General features: G+C 52.9%; 1 protein-coding gene across 2 annotated transcripts in view; it reads right to left on the minus strand.

The window, feature by feature from the left end:
- LOC126574857 (uncharacterized) overlaps nucleotides 1-19,440 on the minus strand; it is a 28,359-nt gene that overhangs the window by 2,963 nt on the left and 5,956 nt on the right. For both annotated transcript variants that reach the window (XM_050235254.1, XM_050235253.1), the window contains exon 3: nucleotides 476-623. In XM_050235254.1, the coding sequence (XP_050091211.1) occupies nucleotides 476-623 (148 nt within the window). The remainder of the gene's footprint in view (nucleotides 1-475; nucleotides 624-19,440) is intronic.

Here is a 19,440-nt window from a genome sequence, read left to right on the forward strand (position 1 = left end):
TATCTCTCCTCCCCCCCCGGAGGCTGTGTAGAAACCACACATTGCATAAAAAGGTGATACAAGCCAGGGAGTCCGTTCGTTTCATAATGCTGTGATCCGTCGGATGCTACCGGAGCGCGCAATCGATCGAACCAGCGCAGTAGTAATCCCGCAATTTATGTCCGAAAATTTCGTGTTTCACTTAACTCCTCACGGGCAGAAGTGAGGGAGCCAGCGAAAGAAGCGATTTAGAATGAATCGTTGAGGATGTGACGGTATGGACGGACAACCGAGAGCCTTGACCCCGAACGGAAGCCTCCTTTCCACCGGGGGACGACCGGGGATTGTGAAAGTCCCAGCCATAATTCTGAATTATCCCATGTCCACCGGAGTGAGCGTGGGGCCACATTGATTTGTTTGCATATCTTGCCCATAAAACGGCATCGTAAGAGCATCGTATCGTCGTGGTCTGTCTCGCTGGGGTCTAGCAACTCACCTGAGCCGGGAAAGCTAAAGAGCCGACGCTGCTCGTACCACGTACCGGTGGCACTCTCGCCATCCAGTGCGGCCATCGCCTGGCGACGGTTGACTCGGTCCAGGTACTCCGCATATTTGGTTTCGTACTCCCGTTGACTGATATTCAGCTGGAAGAGGGAACGAGAACAAGAAGACGTTAGGATGTGGCAGGAAAGATAAGTGGATAGGCCGCGATAAGGCAAGATTTGGCACCACTACCGAGTGGCTTGTTAATTCAAATTTGTCGGAATCATTTTCGAAGTGATCCGAGTCCGATGGTACCCTAGTATCATGCATAATGAATTCATTCCACCATTTATGCCAACCGACATAAAGCGATCAATACATCGACAAACGGACACCGGCATGGTCCCGGACCGGTTTCGGGATTCTTTCGAAGCATTTTTCTCTGGGTCCAGTTAGTGCGCCAAGCAGGTGGCAAATTTATTCCCCAGCCTCTCCCTCCCAGTAAGCATCCTTGAGTATTGCCTTTTGGCCTTTTCCGATCGAGGTGTTGAAGCGGACAGGAATTGATGTTTTAATACCCGGCCTGGGACATCCAGTCTGGCCAGCAAGCCAACCAGGCGTATCCAGTCGTTACGGGGGGAAACCACGCGACCTTACGCGACGTGTGAGGAATAATTTGTTGATATATGGTCTCGGTTTTTTGGGCATTAAACGATGAAGGTGAAGGTTGGAATCGCCATACTTAACAGAGATGTTTGAGATTCCATTCCACCAGCGAGACACCACCACCACCACCATCGACGAGATCACTGGCCACACGACAGATTGAAACAATTTGCAAGATATTTGCTGTACCAATTAGCATACCACCGTCCGATCACAATTGTAACGGTGTGACACCACGATTAGCCGCCGTGGCCTTCTGTCTCTGACTGGCTGGCTGGCTGGCTGGCAGATACAACACATGGAAACATGTGAACATGCTTGGCCACAACCGCGGCGACACGCACACGTGGCGATCTTCTTCAAGGGTGGTCCCGGCCAGCCCGTTTTTCGAGACCGTGTCCATGCTCGGTGACCTCGGCCGGACTGCTGTGCAAACAAAGCAGCAGCACAGCGGCTACTATCCGGCTTCTTCGGTTCCTCGCGGTGTACAGAAGACCCTGTCCAACCGAATCTGCTGATGGACATTGAAGAACTGCCCTACGCGGTGGGTCCGGTGGCCGCGGCGATGGCGGAATTTTCCAGCGGAAGACTCGCGCATACGCTGAGGGCAAATATTTTGACAACACACATGACACGTCGTTGACTGCGCTGAAAGGGCCCACCTCTCCCGGTGTAGTGGCGCGATTGTGCAAGGCTTTTATTATGTGTGCCAGGTTCATTTTGTCTGCAATCTGCCAGTGTCTGGGCGCTGCAGGTTGTGAGGATGGGATCGTAATCTCAGATCGAGCCCACCGGGTGACTGAGGCGACTCCATTGGGCCACTCAGGCTCTACAGACAACAAGATGCCTGTTGGATGGAAAATGGTGCGCCATTCGAGGGCGTTCAGTGACACCGTCTGGTGAAGACTCCCTCAACCCCTTCCCCCGGGGGGAGAAGTCGATCATGGACTCATTCATGCGCTTCATTCCATGCTTCACCCACTCTTTGGTCCAACACCGCAGTTCCTTTCTACTATCCAAACAAATCCGGGAAGGACAAAAGAGACGGAGAAGAAGCCCAATGCATGATAAGATGCATGCCCCTTGGTGGATCCGTGGACATTATGAACTGACGGCGGGCTGCTGTTTGATCTGGCTGATTACGAGCCCCTTAAGTGGGGGCAGCGGCGGCGGCATCAGATGATGTGAGGATGATCCGAATGGCGCTGGCAATGACGTGACGCCCCGTGGCACTCGCGTGTTGTGGACGGAATGGAATGGAATCGATAATCGAGTTTACTTAAGCCGCGTTGTTTATGCGCCACTAGAGTGCGAGCGGGTCCAACTTCCGACAGGAGATGCCACGCGCACAGCACCCTCGATTTCCCCCCGATTTTATGTAAGCGGTTATTGACACGCACTTTGGCCATCAGCAGAAGAAAGAAAGAAGAAAAAAAAAACTAACGGAGCATAAAATACCGAAATTGACTGGCTTTTCGATGCACCCTGCACTGCCGGCAGGCAGATGCATTTCGATTTCGATTAAAGCCTTGTCGTGTGGTTTTTGGGTTTCTCCCGGCAGGACAACGGTTGTACCTGGCCTGGAACCCGAATCGAACCGAAACCGGATTAACCCCCGACAGCCGACAGTTCCGGGCTGTAATCTAGGAGATTGTTTGCTTAGCACGTAACTGACTCTTTGCTTTGTTTACTCTCGCTCGTAGCTTCCGGTTGCTTCCGGAGCCACTTCCCGGGAGGGGGTTCTGTTACGATAATCCGTCCAATTTTACGCTTTATGTGATCTCTGCCAGCTTTGCCTGCCTGCCTGCCTGCCTGGCGACGTATCCTGAATCCACTGCAGCGTGAGTTGTAGACCCTCGAGCGCCAGAGACCCTGGCCCCGTTTTTTTGTGACCATTTTTTTTAACGCCCTTCTCGGTTGCTCCCTTAATGGGACGTTTATTGACTTTCTGGAAAAGGGGGCCCTTTTGCGGTCCAAAAAAAAAAAAACGGTCGTGGTATGGATCTCTTCCTAAGTACGGATAGTGTTTACTTAGGGCCCGTTTTAATGTGAACCAATCGTCGGATTCGTCAAGCCGAGGTCTGCTGCTGCTGCACGTGAGCCCGGGCGATGGCACCACCCTCTTAACACTCACTTGATCCGCGTGCGTTTGATTTAGGTGACGGTTGGTGAGCACGCCCGCGGGTCCCCTACGGTGGTGAAGATGATTGAAGATTGACTCTTCATCTAATGCAGCATCCATCACTCTCTCTCTCTCCCTGTCGGGGGTTTAGTATGCTGTGAGGTTTATGAGCGCAGCACCAACCATTGACCTTGCGTTTCCACTTATGATTATGAGCTTGATGGGGTTAAGGGATCTTACGCAGCATCAAACACCGCTTTCGAGGGTTGATCGAGGAGTACACGTGTGGGACTGCATGGCAGATCTCTGATCCATTGGCATCGGTTACATGGGAACGTCGCTCGTCACCTCGTCCAGCAGCATCCAGCATCCAGCGCTGCAGAAAGATGCTCGAATCATCACAATTTGAGTCCCGTAAGACAGATGGCTGGTCGTGGCGAGAGCGCGAGGTCATATTACAAGTGCGCCTCGATGCAAGGCATCGCGCCTTGGCCAAGCACGCTCGCTCGTCGCTCGCTGGTCAATCTCTTGGTTGTCTGGAGCGCAGCCAGATAGCCGCCGCCGTCGTCGTCGCCACCGTCGGGATTTCACTCACTTAATAGGCAAATAGAAAAAGACACGCGAGGAGAAGGGGTGGCAAGAAGACGCAGCAGCAGTTTAGCATTTTAGAGCGCGCAATGGTATGATGGGCCAGTGGCCACCTAGCCGCGAAATGGGATGCTAATGTTATGCGAATGCGGGGATTGAGTTCGCCGGAGCCAGTCGGTTGGTGGTGATCTGCTTTTGGTTCGAACATCGGTTCGCCGGTGCGTTTCCATGGCAACGCAGCGCGATTAGGACGTTCCTACGGTAATGCCCCTCCTGGCTATTAAACATTCTTCCGCTTCTCGGAGAGTTGATGTGTGGTAATATTTTATGAAAAATTAAGAAAGATGCATTGCTTTTCACGTCCCTAGCCCCTGATTGGAGTTCCGGGTACGCGGCCTCCACCGCCACCGCGGCGCTATTTGTTCTGTCCTGTCCTGTGGTGTGAGCGTGGTGTGCCAGGGGGATAGAGACCACACGCATGCACGCAATGAAGAAGACTAATCGGCTTACTTCACCACACAAAAGCGAAGAGAGACAGGGGAGGGGTGGCTTGCGAAACCAACCGGCGATCGTTTGGGGGCATCCATCTCCCCTGCAGAAGCACATCACCTGCCGAGGTCTGCGGATGTGTCAACGCTGTCGCCGCGATGATGTTTGCACAGCGTACGACGCACGGTTCGCGAGATCCGTGAGCGAGGTGCCGGTGCCGGCACCACGTTATGCAGCGTTACGATGAGGAACATGATATGATCACACGGGAATGGCCGCCACCGGGGACGACGCATACACTTACTGCGCCAGGGGAATACAGGGCGTTGCGTCGATCGAGATGATCGAGTGTTGAAGCAGCCCATGTGCCGTGGTGGTGGTGGTGTCAATGGGGGATAAACAGTAATTAGCAAGAGGAACGGCGCGGAAGACCGGATGGCAATTAGCGTGTTACGGGCCATGGGAAAGTCCAGCAGCAGTAGCAAGAAAGTGCGCCAAAGAATGAAGAGATTTCCACAAGAGCAAAAGTGCCATGCTGTGAGAGGGTTTACATTGAAAGAGGAGGGAGGGGGCTGGTAAGTGGACGGATCGTACGATAAAAAGCCACCGATCGGTGGCACCCCTTTCATCGTATCGACCATTAATGATGTCTTACTTGATGCCCAGTTTTGGCAAGTCACACACCGCACCGCAAACAATGGCTGGTGAGGGTGAATCACCAAAAATGGACAAGCGGACACGCGGACACGCGGAAACGCTTCCATGGGTGTATGTGATCGAACAGGGCTTTTAGCGTTGGCCGTGGATGGCGAGAAAGTAGCTCTGTCGTACCAGGGATCGATGGTTGTGATGGTCAAAATGTTGCAAACAATTGTAAAAGTGTCATTCTTATACAAAAGCAGACAGCTTGAAGAAAATTCTATAGCGAAACATCATTTAAACTAACGACACAATCGTGGTCAGAACTTTCCAGCAAATCCCCTAATGACGGTCCAGCATGTTACAACATGGCAGCTCATTGCGCTCATAGCCAGTGCACGATCGCACACCATAGCATTAAGCAGCAGGGCACTAAAGGCATACCCAGTGATAATCTTTAATCATTCGCCCCGTTTTATGACATCTTCAACTTCGGAGTAATGAGTTCGGTTTCGAAATCAGTTCTAAACCAGCAAAGGGAAGCTTCCAGCTTCCCATGCAATACGCCTGGCATGGTCTGGCTATCGGGCTGCGTGAATGCGTATCTCTCAGCTAACGCCACGCACCAGTTCCAGCCCGCCATAAATCTTTATCGTGCGCGCGCTCACGTATCGGTCAGTCGCGTCGTATCGCGCCCTATAATAACCATTTGTGCTGGGGTCCAAAACAAATCGAGCCTTCGGATCTCACCACAACGGACTGCCGTCCCGATCACCAGCCCAGATACTGACGATTAAGTCGATAGCGCGGGGTTTTTGGGGCGTTCGGGGCGTTTTCTCGTTTAATGTGAGTGCAAAGCGTGCACTCGTCCGTGGACGCATTAGAGTGGAGTAGAGCGCAGCGCTGGAACGAGGATGCGGGCACCAGACTCGCGGACTTATTGAACCAAAGCACGTAACGCAGGCGGTAACAACCCGGGGTTCAGGGTTTTTGTAGTTTCAGGAATAATTTTAGAGAGTAAAAGCAAAAATAAAAGGAAGATAAAAAAGGAACTGTTCGATGTCGATAAGGACCGACTGCTAATTAGATGTGGCGTCAAAGCGATGGCTCAATCTGGGCCCGCAGGATTGAATCTGCCGGTAGCGGGCCGGTCGTTTGTTTTTGCTGCCACTCGGTCAAGAAACGTGACGCTGGGCTCGGACATTTCGTCGTTTTTCTTTTGTACGACTTGAATCTGCAGCAGTAACGGAGGTGGAAACATGCCGACTCACGTGATTGTATCCGCAACATTCGCACCACAGCGAATGATCATCGTCGTGGATCGTACCGCGATCAGCAACAGCAAATCCGCTGTTGCCAACTCGGCGGTGTCTTGTCGTGCTAAAGATTTTCGGTGATTTTTCGGCACTACGATGACGGTGGGATTTCCCACTTGGTTGTCCCCGAAAAAGCGAAAAACCACGCGGACCCGGAGCTTAGAAATCGCTCGTGAAACAATGACTTGCGCACCAGGTCAGCGAGCGAGCGCGCGCGCGGATTACAGTGCGGATTAGTTCGCTCAATTTGTCGCCTTAGTTCACGACCGGTGTGTCCACCTCTTCACGGTGGTTAACGTGCATCGCTTTACGCCAAGTACATTCGGTGGCCTCCACCCCGCTCTGCGGCTCTGTGAGCGTTCGATGGCGCAATATATCGAACAAGGGGATTCCCCAGCGACGGAAGACCCGCGCACAAACCGTTTTCCAAGTCGTCGTCGCATCCGTCTTCACCATGTCCGGGAGGAACGCCCAACGAACTCACGCGTTCCGTCCCCACGGGCGGTCGGTGATTTGTGACAATCGCGTATTAATTAGCCAGCACCAGCAGGAAAGGCCGGTGCTGGTGGTGGTCCCGTTTGGCCACGCGAAGATTGTTGGCGGAAAGATAAACGACGAGTGCGTGGCCTGTTCGAGCGCGCGATTTTGATGGATCACCGGCCTCAAACCTCAACGCGCGATGAGGATGCGAAGCGTCGAGGTGTCAGCTGACCGACAGGTTGAATGGGTTGATGTTTCGTTGGTGTTTTTATTGTTGTGTGACGCAGTGCTGTGTAGGTGCTTCGCGTCGAGGTGCTTACTTGAGGGAGTACCAGATTTAGGAGATTGGAAACGGAGGAAAATCCCGATCACCGGTGGGCCGATGATGGCCATCAAGCTATTAACTCTTGGCTCTAAGCTCTGATGGCGCAGTATCCGGAACCGTACGCCGTTTTCTGTTTGTCATCCTCCCGGTGCCGTAAATGGTTAAAACACTCGAAGTGTATTAGCAGAATGGAAGTGAAGGTTAGAGCTGAATAGGAAGCCCCTACCGAGGATCACAAGGGAGCGCGACAAATTGTTGTTGCCGGCGTAGCAGAACCCAGAAAGGGCCACATACTTCACATGGTACAGACGCATCGGTCCTTGAGTTATTGTGTTGAGGCCCCGAGGGCTGCTGGTGAGCTACCGTCACCGATGCACCACAAGGGCAATCCCAAATGCTGATCAGCTTCCAGCGGTTCATATGCACCGGGCGTCGGTAATCCGTCGGTAAGTACGTCCTAATCTGCCGCTTCACTCCGGAGTCCGGAGCACTGCATCTCGATGACGATGCCAAAGTGCAGCAGACGCGTATTCGGGCGGGCTGTTTGCGCAGCATGGGCTCCGCTCCGTTGCATATCCGCCTGGCTGGCCTGCATGTTCTGCCTGGTGTGCCTGGGGACATGAATTATGGAACACTCGACGCTCGGATGTTTACTTTCGGCTCCAATAATTACATGGAAAGGTTGTACCTGGCCTTGCCGCAGCTTCTTCTCTCTTCTGCTCTCTCGGTCGGTACACAAACAAATCGTTGCGAGCGAGAACCGAAATGGGAATAGGAACCGATAGGGCCTGCCTCGCTCGGGGGGTGTCCACAAGCGGCGTGAAAGCCGGTCGCAGACATGAGACGAAGACGAAACCAGATGTGAAGCAACCAGCAACAGCAGCAGCAGCAGCAGCAGCAGCGTCCTTCTCTCGGTCTCGGTCTCTCGGTTGCGAGATCTCTTATCGCGCAAATGGATGAAAATGCTTGTTTCTATCCATGACACCAGCACCAGGCTCGAGAGGGCCCCCGAATGCTTGTCAATGTTGCCTTCTTCCTGCGGGGTTCGCAAAACGAAGAAAAAAGTAGGCGGTGGACGAGGCTCTTTCATTGAGGGGATTTTGCGGACCTTTGACTTTGATGTGCTGCCAGTCTCTATCTGATTGGATGATGATGCCGTTACAGAGAAGGGGGTTCCTGTGACTCATTGGCGGTGCCGGTGGTCTGGTCACTCTGGTCACACGTCCGCTGTTTTCGGTGGTCAAGATACATGCCCTCGATATCGAGTCCGATAGTAACGATAAGTTCCTGAACAACGCCACGGTCAAGCATTTGGCGTAATTAAACGTGAGCACCGCGTGGTGCTACGGTCATTCATGATTCACCACGTGCGTGGTACGCGCGTCCTACGCAATGTGAGGAAAGGAACACACAAAATATGCTCCCGATTTGCGATGATTCACTTCCTCCACCGGGCGTTACAATGTAAACATAGTAGCGCATAGTCACGCGCAGCCGGTATAAACGTACCTAATGGTCCACCGAATGTGGCCATTTACCGTGATCGCTGGAATGTGGCGGAGCGCTTCTTGTCAGCAGCCAGTGGCCTGGGCGCGTTAATGATTTACGGATGATGATGGGCCCCCCGAAGGTTTCGGGCCAGTCGGGCCTGTCAATCCGTCCGATCACTCCATAAATCGTTTGCCAGCTTCCCATCCGCACGGCTGCCGGTACAACCACCGGTCGATGACAGCTGGCGGATGGCCTGGCCGGCGATCGGGGACGGATGGTGGTGTTGGCCGCGAATTCCTTTCATGTGTAGGAACGCCGCGTGTGTATGTGGAAACAACATTAAGAACGGAAAGCATAAACAAACAAATCTTTGGCCACCATCTCCGGTTGTGGCAGTGGGGCCCCCCCCCCCCCCCCCCCCCGCTGGCTCGTTCTCTCTTTCCGCGTGGGGCGTATCGGTCTAACTTTAGAACTCTGTGGCCATTGATATTCGCAAAACCGCAACAAACGGACTGCCGGTCGGAGTATTAATAGAGCTTCCTCTTCCACCACGGTTCCTGGGGACGGGGGATGGCCAAAAATAATCTTCAACATTGACCCACGATCCCTAACGCCCGACTGGCTGACTGACTCTGTTCGGAAATAGCATCCACTGGCCGGTGCCGGAAGGGAAGGCGCGATACAGCTGCGCCATCATTAGCTTATGATCTCGGGCCATCATTAGCGAGGAGCGAGTGAGTGCGAAAGGAAGAGAATGCGATTAACGATCAGCTGTGTGCGAGGATGCTACTAGAACGATGTCGATGTGACGATTGTGGCAAGTTGTTTTGGTGTTTTTCCTTCATTTTATCAACACTCCAGTCGTTTCGTGAGAAAGTGAGTGTTTTTGGCCAACATTCCAGCTACCACGTAAGTCGTTTTGTGCATTCCACGCTATACGTGGGCAGTGGCCAATGAATGTGGCCTGCCCGAAATGAAGTACTCCGTAAGAAGGAACGTATTGAAGCAGATGCTCGGCTCGCGGTTACTCGAGGCATCCTGAATCTACAAATTCTTTACTTTATTACCCCACGGTGGAAGTGGAAATGTGTTTTGTCAGTTGTTTCGTCCACGGACCTGTGACACATCGTTCCCGAAAAAGAGCATGTGCGTCAAAAGCGAATCCGAGTGCCGGTAGCGTCATGGCAATTTATGTTAAACACCATCACAATATTGATCTGCTCTCATTCCAGCAATCAAACGAGTGTGCGATCTGTCTCTTGATGATGTCCTGATGATTGATGAGGAGCGAGCGAGCAATAAACGATCCTGTCACGTACTTGATCGTTCGAATCGAAATCGATGTGTGATCATCGTGCTGGCGAGCTGATATCTGATCTTCGAAACCCGTGCGCAGACCCGTGTGGTCTCAGAAGTCTAGAGTGGTGCTGGTTGTTCAAATTAATTTGTCACGCCCGTGCCCAAGGCGCACGCAAACGCCACTTCTTCGAGCGCGTGGCATCGACCGTGGTTGCCTCCAATTTGTTGTTGTTTGATTTCAGCCAACAACATACGCGTCATCCGCAGAATTTAGTCACCTCTTTTTTTTTGCTTTCTTTCACGCCGTCCAGCCAACATTGCCAGCAGCATGCGGATGGAATGCCGGATGTTAAACACCAGCGGTCAGTGGGGGGGTGGGCTGGAGCGTCTGAAGCGTCGCTCAAGTGCGCACGAGTTGTCTGTTTCCCTAGATTCGATGGACCGCTAAATTATTGACACCTTCTGTTAGCACTCGCGCAATGCCGCGACGTTCCGGTCCGCCACCGTTTTTTTTTTCGGGAGGTACCAAAGTTTGGCTGTGGAAAAGGAATGTCGGAAGAGGAGGACGCTTGGAATTCAATTCCCGTTTCACCGACGCAGAGGGTGATATCGTCGTTGACTCTCGAGCAAGGGGGAAGGCGCCGCGATCTGGAATGTCGGTGAATCGAGAGAGAGAGAAAAGAAAAAGGATCCTCGATTGATGTGTCGCTTCTACCTGGATTCTCATCGGGATATCCTGCAGGACTAATGCAGCATCCGGTTCCATTAGTGTGGCGACGGTGTCAGAATCGAAGATAGCGGCGGCGTCTCGAACATGCCACCTACCAAGGTAAGAGCCCTAGGGCCTATAACGTCATCAGGATACGGCAATCAAGCCGCGGCCAGGACGAGGTCAAGGCGGCACAGGTTAGGGCGGTCCTTTCCTCGTCCTGCCAGGAACGCACCATCGTGGCATCGGAGAAAGCAAACAAAGGATCGAGGCAAGGGAAGGGATAACTTCTTGCGGTGTGAGCTTTCGAATGCCGCGCGATCACTCAATCGCAGCAGCCTAGGCCTAGGCGTTTTATGATACAATTTAATTTTGTTTTCTCTTTTCTGGCCTTGTTTGGGGTGATAAAGTAGGGAATGGTTTTAAAAACCGGGGCGAAATGTATTTGTTTTTCCAAATGAGGAACTTAATTGTTTTGGCTTCGAAGCATTGGCATATAGACTTAGGATGTGCTGGACTATGACCAAAAACAAAAAAGGGGCATAACTGGTGCGTAGCGACGCTGAGCGAGAGGACCGGATCGACCGTTGTTCCTCATCTTCAGTGTCGATCCAGTCGACACGCAGACAATGGTAGCGCGTTGCAGAAGGTCCAATCGATGGTGGACCAAGGTCCAATCGATGACGCGATGAGGTCTAAAGCAGGCAATTACAGCACCTTTCTGTCCACGATCTCCGCTCGTCTAGCACGCAACAGGTGCTTCTGCTACTGCTGCGTTTAGCGAGCTAACACCACATGGCCATCGCGAAATGCCGCAAAAATTATCACTCCCCGCTGGCCGCGGGCCGTCGTCTGCTACCGCTCGCGATTCGCTAATCGCTAACTCAATTTGTGGCGGCTTTTAACGTTAACAGAAAGGGGGTAGAGAAAAAAAAAAACTAACAGCGCCGCCGACCTTTCGTCGTGATCGCGCCGATCGCGGTAGCGAGGATGGTGACTGCATCATTTGCGAACATTAGTCCCTCCCCTCGGGTCTGGAGACCGAAAATTAAGGAAAGAATGGCCCCCGGGGACCCACATGCCTCCGGTCGGCTAGAGGTCGAAAACTCAAACGAGGATCCTGATCGCAAAAGCCATGGCAGCGACTCTCTCGCACGCATGATGCCTGCCTGCCGGTGTTGCCAAAAGTATCTCAAGCGTCTCATAGTGAGGCCACGGTTGAGGTGCGCGGACAGCATGGTCCATTTGTCCGCCTGGTTCGCCGGACTGGTGCGCCAGGGACTTTGCTAGAGAGTTGTGAAATCTAGCATCGATCCGATGGCACCAAACACACGCAGGCGTACCGTGGGCCTGTTGAATGCGGTTCCGAGCACGCCTCAACCGGCAATAACCGGCAACCACGAGTGAGCGTGGCCATTAAACACGAAATTGCCCCTCGAAAGTACTGCGGCGTCGTCTCTGATAAGCCAATTTGAGGCCCCGATGACACGTGCAGTGACTGTGGGCGGTTGGCTGATACCGGGCGGTCGGTCGGTCGGTCGGTCGGTCGGTCGGTCGGTCGATGACCTAGTAAAAAAGTTGTGTTACTAGCCCTACAGACGGGTGAGGGGGGGGGGCTCGTGGCTTGTGCTGGACGCAGATGATCTGTAGTGATCTTTAATGTTCCCGATAGTAAATATGTTTCGACCCTCCTGAACTATGACGAACTGTTGGACAGAGGCCCCGGCGTTAAGTGTTATGTGGCAGGCGGAACCTACTCAAGATAAACCTGGTGCCACCGGCTGCCTGGTGCCTGATAGTTCCTTCTCCTCCTGGGGTAGCCAGGGTCTCGGTTTTTGTACTGCACGTTGTACGCATCGCCTTTGTAGTTGGTGGTACTGCCGCCACCATCGACGCTCGCTGTTATCCAGTGGAGTGGTGCCAGTCACAGCAGGCGACGGTCGTTGCAAGAGTGGCAGGGAGAACGCATCGCCTGCTGCTATGAGGCTTCTGCAACTGCTTCTGCACCGCATGGCGTCTTGGCCTTGGGATATGATGCTTGGCCCTGGCGCGAGACCTCACAGAACACGGCCACCAGACCCTAGAGTACAGTCCACCGAAGCGGGGCAAGGGGCATTAAAAAAAAATCACTTAAATCGTAAACATCCGATGACTCTCGGTCCTCGGTCCTCGGTCTGCCCCAGTCGTCGATGTGTATTTATGGGTAATTCGAATTCTGCTGCCCCTCGCTGGCGTGTTTTTTTTTTTAATTGGAAGCCAGTGCACACCAGGGCGATCTGGTTACGATTTCTTACGACAAGTCTGCCCATCGGTCATAACTTGTTTTTTCCTTTTTTATGTCGCACTATCCTCCATCACTCTGCGTCATGCGTCATTTCTGGCGGCGGCGGTTGGTGTTTGGTGCGATTCGGCGAAACCAAGAATGCCGACAAATAATGTCCAAGCTGGCCAAAGGGGCTTCCGGTTCTCCCCTGGGGAGGGCGGGGCGCCTCCACCAGCGTGTAGGCGCAAAACACGCGCACCGTACCGCACCGCACGATGAAATTAAACTTGACCAGCCCTGGCCAACCCAGCATCCAGCCGCTGGTCAACTTCAAACGCCATTCCGGTGCGGCAAACGCGGCGGTGCGGCAAAGTATAAAACTGAACAACACAAACCACCTACTAAGGGTGGCCACGCTATGGGGCGACGGGGGCGGAAAACAACAGGAACACCACGCGCCACCGAACGCATCCGTGCGCCAGTAATTGGAAAGGAATTTCGGTGCGGATGATGCCGTGCTGCTACCATCCTTCCTTCCTTCCTTCCTGCCTTTCATCGGTCCGTGAAGACGATGGCGCGGCATCTGCTTCGTTCCGATACTGGCCGGCCTGCCGGCGGCTTGCTGCTGCTACTACTGAGGAGGCGTTTCCGTTTCCGTTCCGCAGAAATAAAACGCCCGGAGCAGATCGTGACCCGGGGTACGGGAAAAGACCCGCTGAAGACGCATTTTTTTTTTGGGAACCTCACTGAAGTCGTGATCGATCGGAGCGCGATGCCATTTAAAGCCGTCGGTGACGTCGTCGTCGTCGTCGTTGTTTTGTCGTCCAAACCATTATCAACCTTGAGCTTGAGCTCGAGAGCAGGTGATTCCTCTGCTGGCCGATAAGAATCTGACTCAGTTTTTAAACGGTATGCCCCGGGAGGGGGGGAATGAGTGGTGGGCCTGGTAACTCCCACCGCTAAGACAGATATTTATAAATGTAAATATTGATGCTTTATGGCCGCAACCATCGTAAATCATCGGGAGAGGAGGGAACATCGCCGAGCGCAACGTAAATGTCGGATTTGTTGTGTGCGCCCTCGCGAGGCATTAGCGTTAAAGTTTGTTCCGCGTTTGTTCCTTACCGGAAACTGTCCTGTTGTGTTAGTGACGATTCGGAGTACCTAACGATGATTTCGGTATTTCTTTTTTATGAATATTTAAAACCCCTCAACTTGGCCCTCCGAAACTAGCGAGGGCCCATAAAAGCTTTGCGAGGACGATGAGGACAACGACGGGCGCGTGCACGCGGCCATTAGCGACGAACTGACCCCTCGATTGACCACGTGTCGATGACATGATACGGCCCCAATGGGCAATAAATCACCGCAGGACCTAATCGCGAACAAAATTTTACAACAAAGACTCCAAAAATAAAGAACACCTGGCCAGAGACGAGTGAACGATAAAGAGGTACGGAGAGAGTGGTCTGGAGAGGTTCCCTTATTTTTCTTGGCCACCCTTTGCACCACAGGGAGCGAATCGCGGATCGATCAGAACCGTTCAAAAACCAATCAACCGTGTAATGTTGCACGGCATGGTACGGAACACGCGCATACCCTCCTTCTGTACCATATTGGCCATAAATTGCAACACCTTTCCCGTCACTCAGCCCGGTCGGTGGACACGAGCGCCATCAATTCTGGACCAGATTGCCTACCGGATTGGTTAACTCCAAATAAGAGCTGCGCGGGGAAAAAAATGGCCAAGCACCAGCGGCAGGAAGCACAGGTTACTTTGTTTTGGTGCCCACCCCGTGGCCCCGTCGACGATCTATCAAGACTCTTTACGATCGATGCCGGCGGCGGCGCCAACGGCAGTGGCAACGTTCGGGATGAGTGATGCTCCTGTTGATGTTGATCTCGGATTCCATCGCCTGCGGTGCGTAGAGCGAGGCGCCACTCGAATGTCGCGGCCGTCGACGACGACGACGACGAGAAATGCGTGTTTTTGCGACTGCGACCCATCCAACACATTCCAGACATTCCAAGAAAATCTGCAGCCGCGCGGCCGCTGCGTTTTCCGCACGAAAGTGCAAATCATTGCCGATTGTGTTGTTTTGACAGGCGCGTAGTAGGCGCAGTAGTAGTAGTAGTAGACCAGGGGATCCCTCGGTGTTGTCGCCGGTTCATCCGAAAATAACCCCAAACCCAACCCGAAGAGCACCCGGCAAGGGCAATGGCGGTGCGGTGGCGGATTTGTTTTTAGCTCACACGGCGAGCAAGGCCGTTCCATCGCGCGCCATTCCACGTGCCACTGGCTGGTGCGCCAATCGCGCTGGCCAGGAGAAAGAAAAGAAAAAAAAATCATAAAGCAACCGAGCGAGACCGAGGGCCGAGAAATGCCACCCGTCCTGAGTGAGCATTAAATTTATTGCAAACTAATTGGACGCTCGCAAGGAATGTCGACGACGACGACGACCAGTGGGCGTTTCAACGAAAAAAAAGTCCCTTGGCCAGCGACGCCTGAGATGCGCAGCAGCGAGCGAGCGAGACACCGTGGAGAAAGGTGTACCCAGCACTCCAGCACTCAGCATCGATAGCAACATGAAAATTGGTTGTTAAAAATCTTGCAGAAAGCTAGAACGCCCAGCGATCACCTCGTCGATGGTGCTGACCTTTCTCGGGCACTCCTTTTTTTCAGAAAACGTTTGCAAAAAAAAGGAAGGTGACGATTGACAGGCCGGTTACGGCCAAGAGAACTCCATAAAGTTTATGTTTTAATGATTCTGCCACCCAGGGGTTTTTAGAACCACGGAGGGAACCATCCGCACGTCGATCAATCACCGGTCTATTAGTTGCGGGCGGCAGGTAGTACGGCATAAGGCACCATCCGGATCCGGCCAAGGTTAAGCTTTCAGTTCTTGTTCCTTCCCTCCAGAGATTTGGTTTCGTTCCAAAAAGGCCCCACGCAAGACGTCTTAAGTGCTCATTCATCATTCCAACCGAAGCTCAGGTTCGGCGTGATCGTCGCGAATCTTTTTTTTTCCCAGGAGAGAGACGCAGAGAGATCTACCTGTCGGCTTGTGCATGTCAATCAAACAGCGGGCGACAATCTGCATCCGAATCTGCGACGACACCTCGGCACCGGTGGTGACAGCCGAGGCGATAAGGCAGCCGGCCATCATCTTCTACGACGAGACACACACTCTCGATTCTCTAAAACTAGCTTGGCCTTATTTGGCCGCGATGGACCTCAGGAACTCTGATGATTCTGTGCACACTGCCTACTGCGACCTGTCGTGAGCTCGACTTGCCGGCATCTTAGGCCGTTAAAAATCGAATAAAAAAACCGCACAAAAACCTGTTTAGCTAATGACCGAGATGACCGGCGCGACGCGCGAGTGAATGCGCCGTGGCCATCTTTTTAAAGTCACCTGCTGCAGCACAGCATGCAGGGTGCTCGTTTTGGGGGGGCGAAAACGATAATAAACCCCCAACGAGCGAGCAAGCGAGCGAGGTCACTTATTGCTGTGCGTCCAGGTAAGTGTCGCCCAATTATGGACCGCGAGTTCCCTGACTGTAGTGCGTACCGCGCAGTTCCGCCCTTTACTCATGTTCCACCGCATGTTCAATTAGTGAACCTGCGCCGCCACCACCAACAGTGTGCGTGCGAGTAAGGCCGCGCGAACGGCGCTGGAACGCGGCGATCGACTAGATCTCGATAGCTCGGTATCACTACGGGGCCGCTCACTACGAGCTTTCAGTTCAGGTTCCAGTATCTGGCAGTTGTTTTTTTTCCCGCCACCCCCGGCGGTTGGGTTTCGATTTCGCATTGTTTGCGGTTCCGGTGCGTGTCTGACTGATGATCGTGAGAGATCGTGCGTGTCAGATCCGGGCTCCATCTCAATCGACGACCTACTCTTGGCCGAGAAAGGGGAGTTGCGTGTACCGTTGTACCGTGGCGTTGCTCAACTATCGTTGCAGTTCACGTGACCTGCCATTTCGGTTTAATGATGTTTTGAGCTCTACACTCCAAATAACATTATCCTGCACGCGGTGGCTTTGATGCGTTGATTGGGGCCCCTCGCTTTGAGTCACTCCAGACAGGAGTGACCAGCTTCAGCACTGTGCGGCCTTATCAAGGTTTTGTTCGAAGCAGATTGATCCGGTGCTTCCAGTTTGCGTTGCGCAATGCTGCGGCTATACAGAATTCGGTATCAACGAGGACAAACGTGGCACGTGGGGAGAAAAAGACGCAAAATGCCTCGAAACGAATTCGTATTTCCAATCGACCAATCGGCCAAACTAGTTTTAGGAGCTGCTCTTGGGATGCGTGGGAATGCTGCCATGGGGCTGTGTGGTACCGAATTCGAACTCCTTTTTGTCGCTTTTATTGCCACTGGCCTCTACTTCCCTTTCTTATTCGCCCGCGAGCGGCAGTGCACGCTGGCAAGGAATTTGTACAAATGTTGCGAGCTTCACGAATCTCAGTTGGCAATGCTTGGCGCAGGATGGTGCAAAAAAAAAAAAAGACGAAAGTGGCCCACGGATGGACATCGAATTCCTAATACGGAGTTCGGTGTTTATTGTGAGAGTTGTCTCCACCAGGTTTTTGGCAAACATCTTTTGGGCTCACTATTGATCGATTCGCCGAGATGGTGTGCGGGAATCCCCCCTCCTCTGTAGTGGTGCTAATTGGTCCATGTTGTCGTTAATCAATTTTCCTGAACTCTCAAACGTTCGCGGCTACGCAACGGCGGGAATACCGGCTTGTGGTGCGCCTCGAGTGGCGGCATTCCGCGCTGGAGCGAATTAATCTTTATGATCGGCGTGTCGGCGACCAAGTAATCGCGATTTATGATCCAATGGCATCCAATCGGTTCAAACAGGTTGAGCAGCACATGTAGACCACTTTCTCCTCCTGACTGGGCGGCCAGCCGGCCGGCTGGCGAGTGATTGAGACATGATTAGTGCGATGGTGGCCTTCGTGATTTTGCTTGATGGCCGTGGAAGCACGTGCTCGCCATGCCGAATGCGCATTAGCCGCACAACATGATGCTAACATGTGTTCATGGGGCCATTGAGGACCAAGCACACGACTCCAAAAAGGGAATAAAGCATCGAGTTTGCTTTTTAGGGCGTAAAGGAAGTTGTGCCGTACCAAGATATACGGTTCTGTTCCCGCGTTCCAAACGAACCTAACGCGCGCCGACTGCCTGATTGGCCCGTGATGGCCGGGGATAATTAAAACAAAGCCGCGCATCACACGGGATGGTGTGGCGCGTGGAGCCGAAGCCGTGGACGATAAATCAGAGCTCCGGAGCTCCTGGGGAGGCCTCCAGTCCCGGGTGGGGGGAGCAACAAGACGTCGACGTGTGCGATTGCACGGTGCATGGTGCACGCGGTGCCCAGTGACATCGCTTTTAAATCGCTCAAGCTGCGCATCTGGAGACAGCAGACGATGATGATGATGACTACGACGACTACGACGACGACAACGACGACCTACTGCCATCCCCGCCCCCCCGGGGCCGGTTGAAGCATCCGCGCGGAAAGGAATCAGCAGGTTCAATTATGTAAATTGAAGAGGTTCGAATTGTTCGAGCAGCGGCCTGCGACTTTGGGAAGCGGTGGAAGCGGTAAGTGAACACCAATGGAGAAAGGGAGTTGGGAGTTTGCGAGGAACGCAGAATGGATGCGAATTCGCTGGCACTGGCACGGAACCGCCTGCCAGCAAGAGCATAATAAGGATGTCGAGATCCGTGGTTCGTGATGATTGTTGTGGTAATTATTGAGCACTTGCGTGGAGCACTCGCCGGTGTGTTTGTGGCCTGTGGAGTGACCCCTGGAGAGTAGGACAGTAATCACGCACGACGTGACGTGGCGTGTTATCCAATCGAAATGAAAAGCTGACAATATTTTAGATTGATGTAAATGAATTACAAATCCTCCCGGGAGGGAGATAACTGCTGCTGGTGCTGGTTAGAACTCAATACTGACCCCAAAAGTCCCGCATCGTGGCTTGGTGGCTCGTTGGTGGCCACCGAGGGAGTTGCCATTCTAATTATAATTAAATCAAACACATCGAGATCGAGTTACTTGGTTCGCCCATCGTTAGTAGGTCAGTGGTATCACGGCATGGTCGATCGTAAAAATCTGCCAGCGAACCGAGGGCCGGTGGACCGGAGAACGACAAGCACTGGAGTCGAGCTTCTACCGGAAGCTCGTTTTGCACGGTCTCACGATACGGTAAGGAGGAAGACGACGGCGAGAATGTAGTAAATCGAATCTAATCCGTTCAAGCCGCAAATATTGGTCGTTAAACGTGTTGATGGGTCTCACGATTTAAGCTTGCGATAAGCCTGGGGGATTAAACAGTAGAGTGTCGTATCGTGGAGGAAGATGTGCCAGTTCGAGATTGCACAAGACGATAAGACACACGTCCATCGGTTCACAGTCTGTTGGAGCAGTTCTCTAAAGTTTTAATACATTATTAAATTGTCTGAGAGAGCGAGAGTGGCCACAGCACACACTCGCATAAAATCTAAAATCGATTGACCAGAGACGACAAAGTTTCCTTCTTTTGGAACCCACTGGACAGCGGGAATT

The sequence above is a fragment of the Anopheles aquasalis genome, chromosome 3, assembly GCF_943734665.1.
Source record: "Anopheles aquasalis chromosome 3, idAnoAquaMG_Q_19, whole genome shotgun sequence".
Taxonomy (NCBI): domain Eukaryota; kingdom Metazoa; phylum Arthropoda; class Insecta; order Diptera; family Culicidae; genus Anopheles; species Anopheles aquasalis.